Source organism: Cebus imitator, unplaced genomic scaffold (genome assembly GCF_001604975.1).
Source record: "Cebus imitator isolate Cc_AM_T3 unplaced genomic scaffold, Cebus_imitator-1.0 Scaffold6, whole genome shotgun sequence".
In the NCBI taxonomy this organism is placed as follows: Eukaryota; Metazoa; Chordata; class Mammalia; order Primates; family Cebidae; genus Cebus; species Cebus imitator.
The window spans coordinates 9726635-9742399 of NW_016107321.1; the positions used below are offsets into that span (position 1 = coordinate 9726635).

Consider the following 15765-nt stretch of genomic DNA (forward strand, 5'->3'; position numbering starts at 1 on the left):
TTTTTTTAAAGACAGGGTCTCTCTCTGTTGCCCAGGCATAATCTCAGCTCACTGCGACCTCCGCCTCCCAGGTTCAAGCAATTCTCCTGTCTCAGCCTCCCCCAAGTAGCTGGGATTACAGGCACCTGCCACCACACCCAGGTAATTTTTGTATTTTGGGTAAAGATGAGGTTTCGCCATCTTGCCCAGGCTGGTCTCGAACTCCTGGTCTCAAATGATCTGCCCGCCTTGGCCTCCCCAAGTGCTGGGATGACAGGTGTGAGCCGCCACACCCGGCTATGGCCAAGTCTTAAGATTAGGCCTGTGGAGTGCATGCAAGAGTACAGGGGCGTGCACAGAACCAGAGTGCTACTAACTCAACATTTGTTTCCTCCCGCAAAATCCATGTGGAAGCCTTAACTACCAGTGGATGGTATTTGGCTGAGGGCTTTGAGAGGTAATTAGTTTAGAAGAGGTCATGAGGGTAGAGTCTCCATGATGAGATTAAGGTCCTGAGAAAAAGAGCCTAGAGCTCCCGCTCTCTCTGCCTCATGAGGACACAGCGAGAAGGCAGCTGTCTGCAGCCAGGAAGAGAGCCCTCCCCAGAATCGGACCACATTGGCACTCTGACCTTTGACTTCCAGCCTCCAGCACTGTGAGAAACAGATGTCTGTTGATTAAACCAACCAGTCTGTGGTATTTTGTTTGCAGCCCAAACTGACTAAGACACGGGAAGATTAAAGTTGTGGGCTAAAAGTGAAAATATCTGAAGCAAAAGAGAAAAACCCACACCTGAAGATGAGATGAGCCAGGCTTTCCACTGAACTCTTCACTTTTGCCAGATCATTTACGCACCCCTACAACACTCTGGTGGATTCCACCAACCCTCCCCTTCTCCATATGGGGAAACGGCGCGGACACTTCCCCATCCCCCCCACTCCCCCACCCCCCGCCCCCAGCTCTAAGGTGTGCTCACCTGGAGTTTCCTTTTCTTCCTTGAGAGGCTTCCCGTCCAGTCACTGATCCGGCGCATCCTGGCTTTGAGGGAGTCCTTCTTTGCAGCATCCTCCGCTAAGGCCTTGGGCTTCCGACAGGGGAGGGTGAAGGAACTGTACTGGACAGGGTCCCTGCGTGCCACCCTGGAGGGCACATCAATGTCAGAGGCAAAAGAGACACGGTTGCTCAGGCTGGCGTGCGTGCCCATGTACTCATCAGAAAGGCGGATGCCTGAAGGGGAGAGGCTCCCCAGGTCGGCATCTTTGTACAGTTCCCGGAGGGAGGAGAGGGAAGAGCTTTGGTTGAAAGGCTTTTTGGCATCACCAGGTGGGAAAGTGGCATGGGGGCTGGGGTCAGGCGTGCCGGGGGCCAGGAAGGAGCCCTCAGCCTCGCTCAGCTCCCCAGCGTTGCCCCAAGGAGAGTCGTACCAGGACGACTCAGAACTCAGGGAGCTGCCTTTGCTGGACTGCAGGCGAGAGTCCGTGGGAGAGGGGCGGTGGCTGGCCAGGGAGTCGGCGCTGGACCCCCTCCTGGCTTCAGGCCCCGGGCAGGTTTCTGATGCTAAGGTAGGCGAGTACCTCAGCAGCTGCACCGGCTCACCGGCGTCCTCTGCGGGCACCTTGCTGGGGTTGCCACCATTGTGGAATTCGACCCTTAAACACCCATCCAGCTTCCCCAGCGTTTTGATGAGCACTCGGGGGCTCTTGCGGTCTTCGCCCGGTGGGGTGGAGGCCACGCTCTCATTCCTCCCGTAGCAGTTGAGAAGGTGCCCGTTGCAGTCTCTGGAGGTGATGTGATCTGCCGGCTCGTGGCCAACAGAGTGGAAGCCATTCTCAGCTGAGAAAGCAGTGTGGATGCCCTGGAAATCCCTCCCTGGGGCGTTCGTCCTGTGCGTGGAGTAGGCAGTGCCTCTGGAGACCTTGCACGTGGGGCCGCCAGGTCTCGATGCGTAAGGCTGATTACTCTTAAAGTGAGAAAGGCAGCTTCGGGCCAGGGACCGGGACTTGTAACCCGCTCCGCTGCTTCCGTGGCCCCACCCGTGCAACGACTTCTCCTCTTTTGCATGAAGGCCACGTATTTTCAGGGAGCAAGGAATTTGCTTAGCACCAGTAATAGTATTGCTATGGTTTTTAGATCCTTGAAGGGTGTACTGACTCTCAGAGTTGCCCATTTTAACCTAAATTAAGAACAGTTGCATCAGTAAGACCGTGGCCGAAATTAGGTTCCCTTATGATGGAACTTTCTTAAAAGAATCCCCTGCATATTATATAGCAACTTCAGTGCTGGCATGACTCAAAGGAGGTGGGACAAGAGTCAGGCGGGAACACAGGCTCTCCTTATTTTGCAACACTGCTCATTAGCTAGACAGACAACACCGCACACCTGTGTCCTAGTTATTTTAAATACACTATTCGTTATACAATATTAATTTAGAATTTGAACCAGCATAAAGATCAGCTTATGAGAGAGATCTGCTTCAGGGTTGGTGTTGGGAGATTTTGAACGAATGATTCTTTTTTTGCCTTTTTGTTTTTTGGAGACAGGGTCTCACTGTTACCACCCAGGCTGGAGTGCAGTGCTGTAGTCACGGCTCACTGCAGCCTCGACTTCCTACGCTCAAGTGACCCTCTGACCTCAGCTTCCCAAGTAGCTGGGACTATAGGCACGTGCCACCACACTCAAACTTGGCCTTTATTATTATTATTATTTAAAGATACAGGGTCTCACTCTGTTGATCCAGGCTGGCCTTGAACTCCTGGGTTCAAGAGATCCTCCTGCCTCAGCTGCCCAGAGTGCTAGCATTACAGATGTGAGCTACCACACCTGGCCAAACTAATGATTCTTGAAGAGAAAAATCAGAGAAAGTATATTTATTCTGTCAGTCTAAATACATAGATTTCAATGATCAGAGAGATACATTTTCATTATACATAAATTACTGGTAGAGAAAACATCGCTCCATAGTATTTGGAGAAATTTTTGCTCAAAAATTACCACATTTTGGCCGGGCACGGTGGCTCACGCCTGTAATCCCTGGCCAACATGGTAAAACCTGCCTCTAAAAAAAATAATAATACCACATTTTTATAAGGTAACAACAGGTACCACACTCTATTGGGGCTCTAGGAAAACCACAAAAGAAGGCCTGGTAGTCCTCAAAAATGAGGCTGAGATGAAAAATGCAGAAAAAAATAAGAGCTCTCATTTGAGAAAGAAAAATATGTTAATAAAACAAATCTCTAGAGCTTTTCTAAAGACTTCAGGTGTCCTCAGTTTAGAATATGCTGAGAGAAAAAAGTATGAAGCTGACTTAGAATAAGCGCATCAGAAAAATTTAATATTAGACTATTACTTCCTTGTAAAAAAATCCCAGTTTGCTCAAGGAGTGTATTAAGCCAAACTCAAAGTGAAAAGGGGAAGAGGGAGGGAGGAAAGAAGAAATCATCTTTTTTTATTCTGAAATCATTTTTCTGAGATGGGATCTTGCTATGTTGCCCAGGCTGGTTTCAAACCCCTGGGCTCAAGGGAGCCTCCTGCCTCAGCCTCCCAAGTAGCTGGAACTACAGGCACATGCCACCATGCCCAGCTAGGTTTTCACTCAAACAAGTATATCTCTATTTTAGGTCAATTGGAGGTGATGCTCTTCTGGTGAGGTTTTCAAATTTATTTAGCAGGCTTCTTATTTTAATTATTTCATATCTAAGAATGTATAGCCATGAAACAGAAGTCAAATGGATTGACTTTTCTTTGGTGGTAATTATCAAATATTTTAAAATCAGAATCATCAGCCCAAATAATTAAACCTTTTCTTATTACTTCAATCACAGTCATGCAACTTAACGTGAACCACAAGGCCCGTGGGCTGGGTTTACCTGAAGTCTAGTTTCTGCTCTGAGGGTGATCAGAGGTCAGTAAGCTTTACATGGTGTTGGGAGCAACACAGCACATTTAACCAGCACACAAAGTGAGTCCATAAGTGATCCTGAAAAATAGAAACACAAGAAAACTCTGTGAAGCATCTTACACCAAGCTCCCACACAGTCAAAAGGAAAGTTTAATGCAAATTATACAAAGAAACAAGTGGTGTCCAGGATCACTGTCAAGGCGTATAAAAATAAATGAAATGTCTGTGAATGGTATGATTCATCAGGATCATTTGAAGCCAGAACTGCCCATCCAATCTTGCAAAGCCACCAACTCAACACTCAGTCTGCAGTCAAATGCATGCCTTTGTTTCAGGGGAGACCGCTCCAGTGAGTCATGCGTGGCTCATCTGTCACCATGGCCAGGAAAACAACTCTGCATCTCACAGGGTGGCAGGGGCGTCGGGCTGGCATGGCGAGAGGTGGCCCTTGCTCTCTATTTGACCAAGCAGTGAAAACAAAAGCCAAAAGTGTAACATCACAGTCAACAGTCCTTGGCTACAATAACTTAGCTTGTAGAGGCTGACCCCATAAATGAGATTAAAAGCTTTCTCAAGCAATGTTAGCAGGGGCAAGAGGCCCCCCACTGAGGGATAAGCAGGGCTTGTGAAGGGGAGGAGGACCGGCTGAGATGCGGAGGCTCCCATCTGGCAGTGCTCACTGCCTGACACGAAGCCACAGACATGGGGGGGAGCAGAGGGGTGAGGGTTTAATAGTGACTTTTTGTTCTCTTTTAAAAAATTTTGTATTTGTGGCTGGGCACGGTGGCTCACACCTGTAATTCCAGCACTTTGGGAGGCTGAAGCAGGCAGATCACAAGGTCAAGAGATCGAGACCAGCCTGGCCAACATGGTGGAAACCCCGTCTCTACTAAAAATACAAAAATTAGTCAGGTGTGGTGGCACATGCCTGTAGTCCCACCTACTTGGGAGGCTGAGGCAGGAGAACTGCCTGAACCCGGGAGGCAGAGGTTGCAGTGAGCCGAGATTGCACCTCTGTACTCCAGCCTGGAGAGTGAACAAGACTCCATCTCAAAAAAAAAAAAAAATTGTATTTGTAATTGTGGTCAAACATGGATAACATAACATTTTCCATCTTCCCTTTTTAAGTGTACAGGGCTGTAGTACAGTATTGTGCAACCATTGCCAACATCCATCTCCAGAACTCTTTCCATCTTGCATAACGGAAACTCTGCACCCATTACACAGCAACTCCCTACTCCCACAGCCTCTGGAAACTGCCTTTCTACTTTCTGTCTCTATGAATTTGAGGACTCTAGGTACCTCATATAAGTGAAAGTATTTGCTTTTTTTTGCAACTGGCTTATTTCACTTAGTAGAAAGCCCTCAAGTTTCATCCACATGGTAGCAGGTATGAGAACTTCCTTCCTTATTAAGGCTGAATAGCATTCTATTACATGTATATGCCACATTTGGTTTACTCATTCATCTCATGGAGACACTTGGGTTGCTTCCACCTCTTGGCTATTATGAATAATGCTGCTATGAACACGGGTGTTTAAATATCTCTTCCAGACCCTGCTTTCAATTCTTTGGGATATACAACCAGAAGTAGAAATGCAAGAGCATCAGGATATTCTATTTTTATTTTTATTTTTTTGGTAGACAGAGTCTCACTCTGTCTGCCAGGCTGGAGTGCAATGGCGGGATCTCGGCTTGCTGCAACCTCTGCCTCCCAGGTTCAAGTTATTCTCCTGCCTCAGCCTCTTGAGTAGCTGTGATTACAGGCACATACCACTACAGCAGATAATTTTTGTATTTTTAGTAGAGATGGAGCTTCACCATGTTGGCCAGGGTGGTCTCGAACTTCCAGCCTCAAGTGCTCCACCCACCTCAGCCTCCTAAAGTGTTAGGATTACAGGCGTGAGCTACTGTGCCCGGCCCTATTTTTCATTCTCTAAGAAACCACCATACTGTTTTCTACAACAGCTGCCCATTTTACATGTCCACCAATAGTGCAGCAGAGTTCCAATTCCTCCACATCCTCACCCATGCTTGTTGTTAGTTTTTTTGACAGTAGCCATCCAAATGGACATAGGTGTTAGATATCTCACTATAAGTTTCATTTGCATTTCTCTAATGATGAGTGATATTGAGCCATCTTTCTCATGTGCTTATTGGCTATTATGTACCTTCTTAGGAGGGTTCAATGGTGACTTTTTTTTTTTTTTTTTTTGAGACAGAGTCTCACTCTGTTGCCCAGTTTGGAGTGCAGTGACACAACCTCGGCTCACCAAAACCTCCACCTCCCAGGTTCAAGTGATTCCCCTGCCTCAGCCTCCCGAGCAGCTGGGATTACAGGTGCCTGCCACCACATCTGGCTAATTTCTGTATTTTTATTAGGGACGGATTTCACCATTTTGGCCAGGCTGGTCTCGAACTCCTGACCTCAGGTGATCCACCCGCCTCGGTCTTCCAAAGTGTTGGGATTACAGGCATGGGCCATGTGCCCAGCCTCAGTGGTGACATTTAAAGTTAGTCAAATTAAAGAGGAGATGCAATAACACTGGAGCTCAGTTTCTCCAACAAAGCCAAAGACAAACCTTCTGCCTGAGTCTATTCTTGCAGATACATTTTTAATTTAAAACAAAAAAGTGAAATAGATTTTCCACTTGGCCATCAGCAGGAAACCCAACAGCTCAGCCTCTAATTAATGAGGACCAAGAAGGTGCCTGCTATGCTACTGGCCCCCACCTTTTAGTAGACCACTGTCCCATACATCTAAAAAGGGGGTAGCAACTGGTAGACCTGCCACTAGAACCTGGCCCCGTCACACATATGGGCTGGTCCACAAGAACCCCACCTTTTAAAAGTTCAAAACCAGTGGGGCATGGTGGCTCGTGCCTGTAATCCCAGCACTAGGAGCCGAGGCAGGAGGATCACCTGAGGTCAAGAGTTTGAGACCAGCCTGACCAACATGAAGAAACCCTGTCTCTGCTAAAAATACAAAATTAGCCAGGTGTGGTGACACATGTCTGTAATCCCAGCTACTTGGGAGGCTGAGGCAGGAGAATCATTTGAACCCGGAAGGCAGAGGTTGCGGTGCACTGAGATCACGCCCTTGCACTCCAGCCTGGGCAACAAGACCAAAACTCTGTCTCAGAAAAAAAAAAAAGTTCAAAACCTGACCAGGCATGGTGGCTCAAGCCTGTAATCCCAGCACTTTAGGAGGCACAGGCAGGTGGATCTGAGCCCAAGAGTTTGGTACCAGCCCAGCCAACATGGTGAAACCCCATCTCTACTAAAAAGACAAAAAAATTAGCCGGGCATGGTGGCACACACCTGTAAGCCCAGCTACTCGGGAGGCTGAGGTGGGAGAATTGCTTGAATTGAGAGGTGGAAGTTGCTGTGAGCTGAGATCAAGCCACTGCACTCCAGCCTGGGTGACAGACACAGCAAGACTCTGTCTCAAAAATGATGATGATAATAATAAATAAATAAAGTTCAAAACCTGAGCTGTTGCTCTACCTTAGCTACCTTTTTATTTTTTAACTGAGGGAACTACAAATGTCCAGAGAAGCTCTTGGCTGCTGCCACGCAGACTGTCACAGTGAGCATGTCAGAGTGAGCCTTCATTTGTTTCCTTTCTTCAGGACCAAGGTCCAGCAATGACATTGGAGGCGACATGCTCCTGACCGCTCGCTCCACAGCCACCTCTCTTTATCAGCCCCCCTGAGCTTCAGCACACACAGCACAGGCCCCAAGCTCACCAACACCAGCCGACAAAACTGCGATCTGGTGGCCGGCTGTGTCCGCTGCTCAGGACACACACACAGCCAGAATTCACAGCCGCAGAATGGCTCCCAGGTGAAAGTTTTTGCCCCAGCAGCAGGTTAGAACCTAAACTCATCTTAATACCTTTGCAATTGAATAGCTTCATTTTTTTATTTCGTGGGATATTTCAAAAACCACAGGAGACCCCATACTCGCCCGGACGCTGTGCACTCAAGGCCTGGCACGTGGAAGTTCTCATAAGCACTCAGTAGACACCGGGGGGACTGAATGATAGCGATTCATGTGCTGCACAGTTGATTTGGACCCCAGACCAAGGGCAGGAATCCTCTTTACTGGGTGTGGCAGAAAGACTGATGTATCAACCCACGAGGATACGTTTCCATAATTAAGATAGAGAAGAGCAAACAGGGAGAGACAGAAGTCTAGAACAATGTGCATTTTCACATTTGCATAATGCTGACCAAATGTGCAACGCTGGGTCAATCCTGGCAGGGAAGGAAAAAAAAAAAACAGCCGGGCCAGGCGCAGTGGTTCATACCTGTTAATCCCATCACTTTGGGAGGCTGAGGCAGGCAGATCACTAGATCAGGAGTTCGAGACCAGCCTGGCCAACATAGTGAAACCCCGTCTCTACCAAAACTGTAAAAATTAGCTGGGCATGGTGGCATGGGCCCGTAGTTCCAACTACTCGGGAGGCTGAGGCAGGAGAATCACTTGAACCTGGGAAGTGAAGGCTGCGGTGAGCCAAAGGCTGCGGTTAGCCAAGATTGCACCACTGCACTCCAGCCTGGGCAACAGAGTGAGACTCCATCTCGGGGAAAAAAAAAAAAAAACCTAGCCTTCAACTATAGGAGGAAGAATTTGTCCAATATTTATGAGAAATATACTGACGGGAAGGATAATCCCTGAGGGAAACTAAGTAATTACTGTCCCTGAGGAGTCTGACAAATTGAACAGATATTTACCTGTCATGCTTCAGCTATGATTTTTGTCTGGAAGCAAAGGAATATTTAAGCCAAATGTTCAGTAACCTCTGGCCCCCTGATTCCTTTACTAAGGGAATTTTATGATATTCAAGTTTAAAAACTATTTTAGTTAATAGAAAGGGGGCTGAAAAAAATTTAAAAAACAACAGATTTCATGTAAACTTTTAAAAAAACAAAAAAGTAGTAGTAGTAGTAGTTTAAAATGGCCTGGTGTTTGCAAATAGCAAAAGTAAGTATAGGTCTAGTCCCCTGCAATACTCCCTGTGAAGGTATTCTAACCTGCAGTAACAGTATGAGACAGAACAATGTGTGGTGAGGCTCGGGGCTGGTGGAGGCTCGGGCTCTGAAATAACGTGACACCAAGAGTGTGTATAGTTAGCAAACATTTTATGCTGTGTACATACTTTTTTATAATAATTTTTAATTTATGAGACAATAATAAATATTGGAAGTTTTAAAAACTTCCAATGATCACAATGCCATAGACCTGAAAAAAAAAAAAAAATCCTACCTTTCACTTGCATTCCCTTCTCATCCCTAAAATCCTACCTTTCAGTCTGCGTTTCCCTTCCAGTCCCTAAATGTGCAACGCTGGGTCAATCCCAGCAGGGAGGAAAAAAAAAAAACAACAGCTGGGCAGGGCACGGTGGCTCACACCTGCCATGCCAGCACTTTGTGAGTAAGGTAAATTCTTACCTTTCATTTGGCATTCCCTCCCTTCCAGTCCCCATTCACATGAAGATGTTCTGTAGCTTTTTAAGCTAAAATTACAAAGAATGAGAGTTGTTTTTCTTATTTTGAATTGTGATCCATAAGCACAGCAGAAGCATGCAGCCACGTGGAGGAAGGTGGTAAGCATGCCAACACAGTCCCAACAGCCACCATCATCTACTGAGTCCCGGGGAAAAGTACCTTTCAGGAAGAAATTCAAGATTTACCTTTTCATTTGCCTTTAGCCTGAGGCTTGATTGGTTGAGTCAGATTCCCAAATTCTCTGGTTCCATGTAGTGTGGCATTTACAGCAAAGAAAACTAGAATCGTCCGCCTCGGCTTTGTCTCTGGACTGAGGCCCTGAGCTGGCTGCCCAGAAGGAGCAACTGAAGGGGAGTGAGAGGAAACCCTCTGGTGGGCAGATGGTGCTGAGCAGAGCCTGCGAGGAGGGCAGGGGGCGGATCGGGGACAGCAAACAGAACCGAGCCACTGCACAAAAGCAGATCCACAGCTGGCCGAGTCCGTGAGAGGAAGCACAATCACTACCACCAGGAGATACCAACAGGCCTCACGTCACTCCAGAGAAATCTTTATATTGAGCTAGGACGCTCATCCTAGTCCCCGGCAGATACTTCAGATAGTGACAAGAGCCAGATCACGAAAGGGCTAGCCATCATGAACAATAGCTACTTGGTTTTCTTCATTTGGGGAGGGTAGAGGACAGCTTTAACCACTAAGGACAGGAGTCTCTGAATTCTCGTCTGGCTTGTGTCAGAGAACTCGGGCGAAGACCTGCTTCTGTCTCTTAAACAGCATGGGAGACGTTGGGCAAACTGCTAACACTTTCTGAATTTCATTTTCCTCATTTGCAACTTGAGGATAAAAATATCTGCTCTACTACCTCGCAGACTGAGAATCGAGTGTGGAAATATATGTGAAACCACCTAAAATACTGAGAAATGCAAGAGTACTCTTCTGAATTTTTTGTTCTAAGTCTAATTTTGTATGTTATGGCATCAGATCTCATTTTAACTGTTGTTTCAGGTCGTTCATTACCTCTTCATTATTCCCGAATGCAACACAAAGTATTAATCAATTTTAGTTTTAAGTCTGATTTTGTATATTATGATGTTAGATCTTATTACAACTGTCATTTCAGATCTTTCATTACCGATTAAATGAAATATTACATATATTGCTATATATATAAGTTTAGAATCTTCTAGGTCCTACTGGGTAGCATTTGATTTTGATCAATTCCCCTAAATTATTACAGCATATAAAACTACCTAATTTGACAGGGTACGGTGGCTCATGCCTGTAATCCCAACACTTTGGGAGGCCAAGGCGGGTGGATCACGAGGTTAAAAGTTCGAGACCAGCCTGGCCAAGTTGGTGAAGCCCCCTCTCTGCTAAAAATACAAAAATTAGCCGGGTGTGATGGCAGGTGCCTGTAATCCAAGCAACTCGGGAGGCTGCGGCAGGATAATCACTTGAACCCAGGAGGCAGAAGTTGCAGTGAACCGAGACAGTGCCATTGCACTCTAGCCTGGGTGACAGAACAAGGCTCCCATCTCAAAAAAAGAAAACTACCGAATTTGCAAACAGTCTATCAAATGTAAAGAAAACCAATGACACAAGCCATACACTCTCATTAGTAGACACTCATGTTAGAAAATGTAAGAAAATAACCTGAGTGCGCATTGAACAACTGGGAATATTTTTGGTTGTCACAACTGAGGTCTGGGAATATTTTTGGTTGTCACAGCTGAGGTCTGCTACTGTCACCTAGTGGGTTAAGGCTGGGGGAAGCTACTGAACCCCGTATAATATACAGGACAGTTCACCACATAAATAATCATCTGGCCTCATATGTCAATAGTCCCAAGGCTGTGAGACCCTGCCCTGGAGTTGTATTATTGTCTCCATCACTAAAAATATTAAAACACAGGACAAGTGTGCCTAAAAATCTAAAACAAAAGCAGTCAACTCTGCCAGGGATCCAAACTAACCAATAAACTCTGGAAATACAGCCAGAATCTGTTTGTCTCATCTTGAGTCAATGAACTACACTCAGAACACATGAATTGAATGCCAAGACTTGAAGGAGCTCATTTCTAATCACAAGAAGACTTGAACCCAATTTATATAAAGAGGCAGGCAAAAGGAACATCTGGTCTCCATAGGAATAATGCTTAGGAAGAGTAATCCTTACAAATAAAGTGAGCAGAAAGCAAGCTGCTAAGGGCCCTTCAGAGGCTAAGCTTCCATTGTGGGGCCCCATCAGTCTTCTTTCAATTCAGCAGGACTCCTTCCAAATGCGTATTAACAGATGAATGGATAAACCCATCTGCAGCAAGGAATGCCCTCGGAGCAGGATCTCGGCTGACAAACATGGCTGGTATTCAACAAGGGGAAAGTCATAAATTCCACAGAGACAATAGCTCAGCTTTTTGTCCAGTTCATCACCTTAGTAAGTCAATTCATCACAAGGAGGATCTTGGCACCCACACCTGTTTTAGAAAACATCCTAACATCTGTAGCATGGCTTACAGAAGGCTGATCAAGGGTCATGGCTCATTGTTGGGTCATGAAATTCATTCAATGAATTGACAACAGTATTTTTAAATGAATAGAAAAGAACAAAATAGAGCAGAAGACAGAATAAAAAGAACAGAAAATAGAAGAGTGAATCCCAGTAACAGCAAAATTTATTTCATGAAACCAAATTCTTGTGTGTGCTTGTGTGTTTGTCCATATACTGGGTTGTGAAGTAAAATTATATCTTCTTGAGTCATGATTTTTTTTAAAAATTGTTTTAAAAACAGTGGCATATAAAACCACAAGAGGTAGTTTTGTCAAAATGGTGCATACATTTTAATAAAATCCAAGGACAGCCAAGCCCTGAAGAGCCCCAAAACATTCAAAAAGTCATTGTTGCCTAGGCACGGTGGCTCACGCCTCTAATCTCAACACTTTGGGAGGCCAAGGCGGGCGGATCATTTGAGGTCAGGAATTCGAGACCAGTCTAGACAACATGGTGATATTTATCTCTACCAAAATACAAAAATGGGTGGCTCGCGCCTGTAATCCCAGCTATTCGGGAGGCTGAGGCATGAAAATGAACCCGGGAGGCAGAGGTTACAGAGAGTCGAGATTGCATCACTGCACTCCAGCCTGGGTGACGGAGCAAGACTCTGACTCAAAAAAAAAAAAAAAAAAAAAAAAAAAAAAAAAAAAAGAGAAGAGAGAGAGAGAGAGAAGTCAGGGCCGGGTTCGGTGGCTCATGCCTATAATCACAGCACTTTGGGAGGCCAAGGCAGGTGGATCCCCTGAGGTCAGAATCTTGGGACCCGCCTGGCTAACATAGTGAAACCTCATCTCTACTAAAAAAACAAAAATTAGCCAACGTGGCAGCGCATTCCTGTTATCCCAGCTACTGGGAAGGCTGAGGCAGGAGAATCTCTTAAACCTGGGAGGTGGAGGTTGAAGTGGGCCAAGTCGCACCACTACACTCCAGCCTGAGAGACAGAGCAAGACTCCATCAAAAGAAAGAAGGAATGGGAAGGGAAAGGAAAAAGGAAAGGGAAAGGGAAAGGAAAGGGTCATTGTCCAAGGCAAACGCTTCAGATGGAGACAGTAAGAGCCAGATCTTTTTTAAAAGAACAGCCCGTCGTTAATGTGCGATCTGGACACCACAAGTTAGGCCCACGGGCTTCATCCTTTTGCATTGCACAAATTAAAAAAAGAAACACACACATTCATTGGACATTCAGCTTCTTTGTAGGAAAGTTAGGAACAACCCCGTGAGGAAGATAACTGAACAGGTGGGTCCTGAAGGATGAGTGGGATTCCATTAGATGAAGAAAGGAAAGAGAGGGCTGGGCACAGTAGCCCTCTCTTTCCTGTAATCACACCTGTAATCCCAGCACTGTGAGAGGCCGAGGCAGATGGATCATCTGAGGTCAGGAGTTCCAGACCAGCCTGGCCAACATGCTGAAACCCCATCTCCACTAAAAAATACAAAAATTAGGTGGGTGTGGTGGGCACCTGGAATCCCAGCTACTCAGGAGGCTGAGGCAGAAGAATCTCTTGAATCCAGGAGGCAGAGGTTGAACTGAGTTGAGATCACACCACTGCACTCCATCCTGGGCAACAGAGCAAGACTGTGCTAAAGAAAAGGGAAAAAAAAGAAAAGAAAGGAAAGGAAAGGAGAAAAGAAAAGAGAAAAGAAAGGAAAAGAAAGAGAAGAATTCCGGGGAACAGAAAATGGCTTGTCCAAAGACACGGAGCTTCATAACCACTTGCTGGATCCCCGAAGGATTGAATCCCCAAGAGAATACAAGGAGAAAGACCCCAGCTCCTTCAGGGAAAGGTGTGAAGGGGCTGCAGGTCCTGAGCACCAGGGTCAGGGACAAAGTTTGGAGAGAGGAGGAGGTAAGAGCGAAAAGGTAGACTGAGGGAGCAGAAGCTAAGGGAACTGGACAGGCTTCTGCCCTTCCTCTTCACGCCCTCCGACACCCACCATCCCCAGAAACACCACAGAGTGACTATCAACCTCAGGACACTTTGGAACACCCGCTGGGGAAGGAGTTCACTATAGCCAACAGCTCAGCATCAGTGTGGGAGGCAGGGTTGGCCCGGGAAGAAAATGTTCAAAGTATTGGCAGAAACTTGGCGAAATGAAGTGAAATTTAGAAGCTCCACTTAACAATTTGACATGAGCGTTTGGAGATTTTCCTATAGGCACTGTGCTGGCCACCATGAGAAACATAGTGTGGGAGGTGACACCATCCCTTCCCAAAGGGGCTCATCAGCTTGTGCGTGGAGGGAGAGAGATTATAAACCATGAAACGCAGAGAATCGGTAAGAGACAATATGAAAGGTCGGGTACAGTGGCTCACGCCTGTAATCCCAGCACTTTGGGAGGCCAAGGTGGGTGGATCACCTGAGGTCAGGAATTTGAGACCAGCTGATCAACATAGTGAAACCCTGTCTTTACTATAAATACAAAAATTAGCCGGGCATGGTGGTGTGCACCTGTAGTCCCAACTACTCGGGAGGCTGAGGCAGGAGAATTGCTTGAGCCTGGGGGGTGGACGTTGCAGTGAGCCAAGATCACTCCACTGCACTCCAGCCTGGGTGACAGAGTAAGACTCCATCTGTGGAGGAACTGGGGGACAGGGAAGAGAAGAGAGAGGGAGAAAATATGACAACTTTAACAGCATGAAGTTTATGGGAGAGATGGTGAAACCAGCAATCCCACAAATATTACTGGTATGTTTTTGGAATGTCAAGTAAATTCAGTGGCCCGGCTATACGTGAGCCATCACAGAAACTGAAAATATTTCAGGGAATTTAAACACACACACACTTTCAGACAAAATTACAAAATCAAGAAGCTTCTCTGAACCTATTCTGGTTCAGGAGCTGCCCAACAAAAATTTTGTTTTTTAATTTTTTTAATTACACAATCAATATTGGCTAAAATAAAATAATCCTGGATAAAATATTTTCCTTATTTTTCTTTTAGAAATGATTCAAATGCATTTTACACATTCTCACCATGGCTCTTTCAAGCATGGATTTTTTTTTTTTTAAATCAAATGTTCAGTCCCACTCTGCGCTTTCTCCCCCGCCTACTTCAAGTTTGAGTCAAAACTTGTCCAACGTCCCGGTCTCTGTAAACCTCGTGGTCCTGTCCTGGTGATGAGCAGACTAAAGATTCAACAGAGCTAAAGCTGTTAGCATGTCTTTTAAATACCCCTCTTTTGCAACTTTTATAAACATGAGATTCAAAATTATTCGCCTGACTTGTAAATAACCTCTCATTTTCTGAACTTGCGCCGCTCCACAAAGAACAAGCTTAGGCCTGGGTAAGCACCTCCCGAACTTTACATCAAAACTTAAACAGAATCATGCGCTGAAATCTCAGACGGCCACCACACGGCTTCTCGCTGCCTATGGAAACCTGCACGTATGTAAGGTCCGAGCTTCAGTAAATCAGAAGCAGATACCGTCCCCCTAAACCTCAATCACATTCTGTAACCAAAATATACCACAGTCATTGTACCAAGTTATTCTTGGCAACCATTTCTTCATTTTACACTGTTCCATTTAAGTTAAAAAATGAATAGGGCTTAAACCACACATTTTTTCCCTCATCTAAATAGGTGCTTTCCCCACCCTCATAAAATGTGTAACTCTTCTACTTCAGCTAAGGTTTTTGCCCTGTTTGAGAGTCATTTTTAGAAATGCATGTCCTAAGGCTACAACATAGGTTGTCCCTGAAGCTTCAGGTAAATTAAGCAATCATTGTTGAAATTTTCCTTAACTTGTATGAGTATTCACAACCAACCTGATAAGATTTTAGCTAACGACTTCATAGAAACTTTCAGGAAAAAAAAAAAAAAA

General features: G+C 45.7%; 1 protein-coding gene across 8 annotated transcripts in view; it reads right to left on the reverse strand.

Annotated features, from left to right (window-relative positions):
- Positions 1-15765, reverse strand: part of TIAM2 (TIAM Rac1 associated GEF 2) — a 242791-nt gene that overhangs the window by 132984 nt on the left and 94042 nt on the right. For 4 of the 8 annotated variants that reach the window (XM_017538771.2, XM_037742002.1, XM_037742001.1 and 1 more), the window contains 2 exons: positions 3793-3958; positions 956-2152 (listed from right to left, as the gene is read on the reverse strand). In XM_017538771.2, the coding sequence (XP_017394260.1) occupies positions 956-2152; positions 3793-3807 (1212 nt within the window). In that variant the 5' untranslated portion in view covers positions 3808-3958. Of the gene's footprint in view, positions 1-955; positions 2153-3792; positions 3959-9578; positions 9743-15765 lie in introns of those variants that run through there. The other 4 variants (XM_037742012.1, XM_037742015.1, XM_037742022.1 and 1 more) reach the window with 3 other exon arrangements.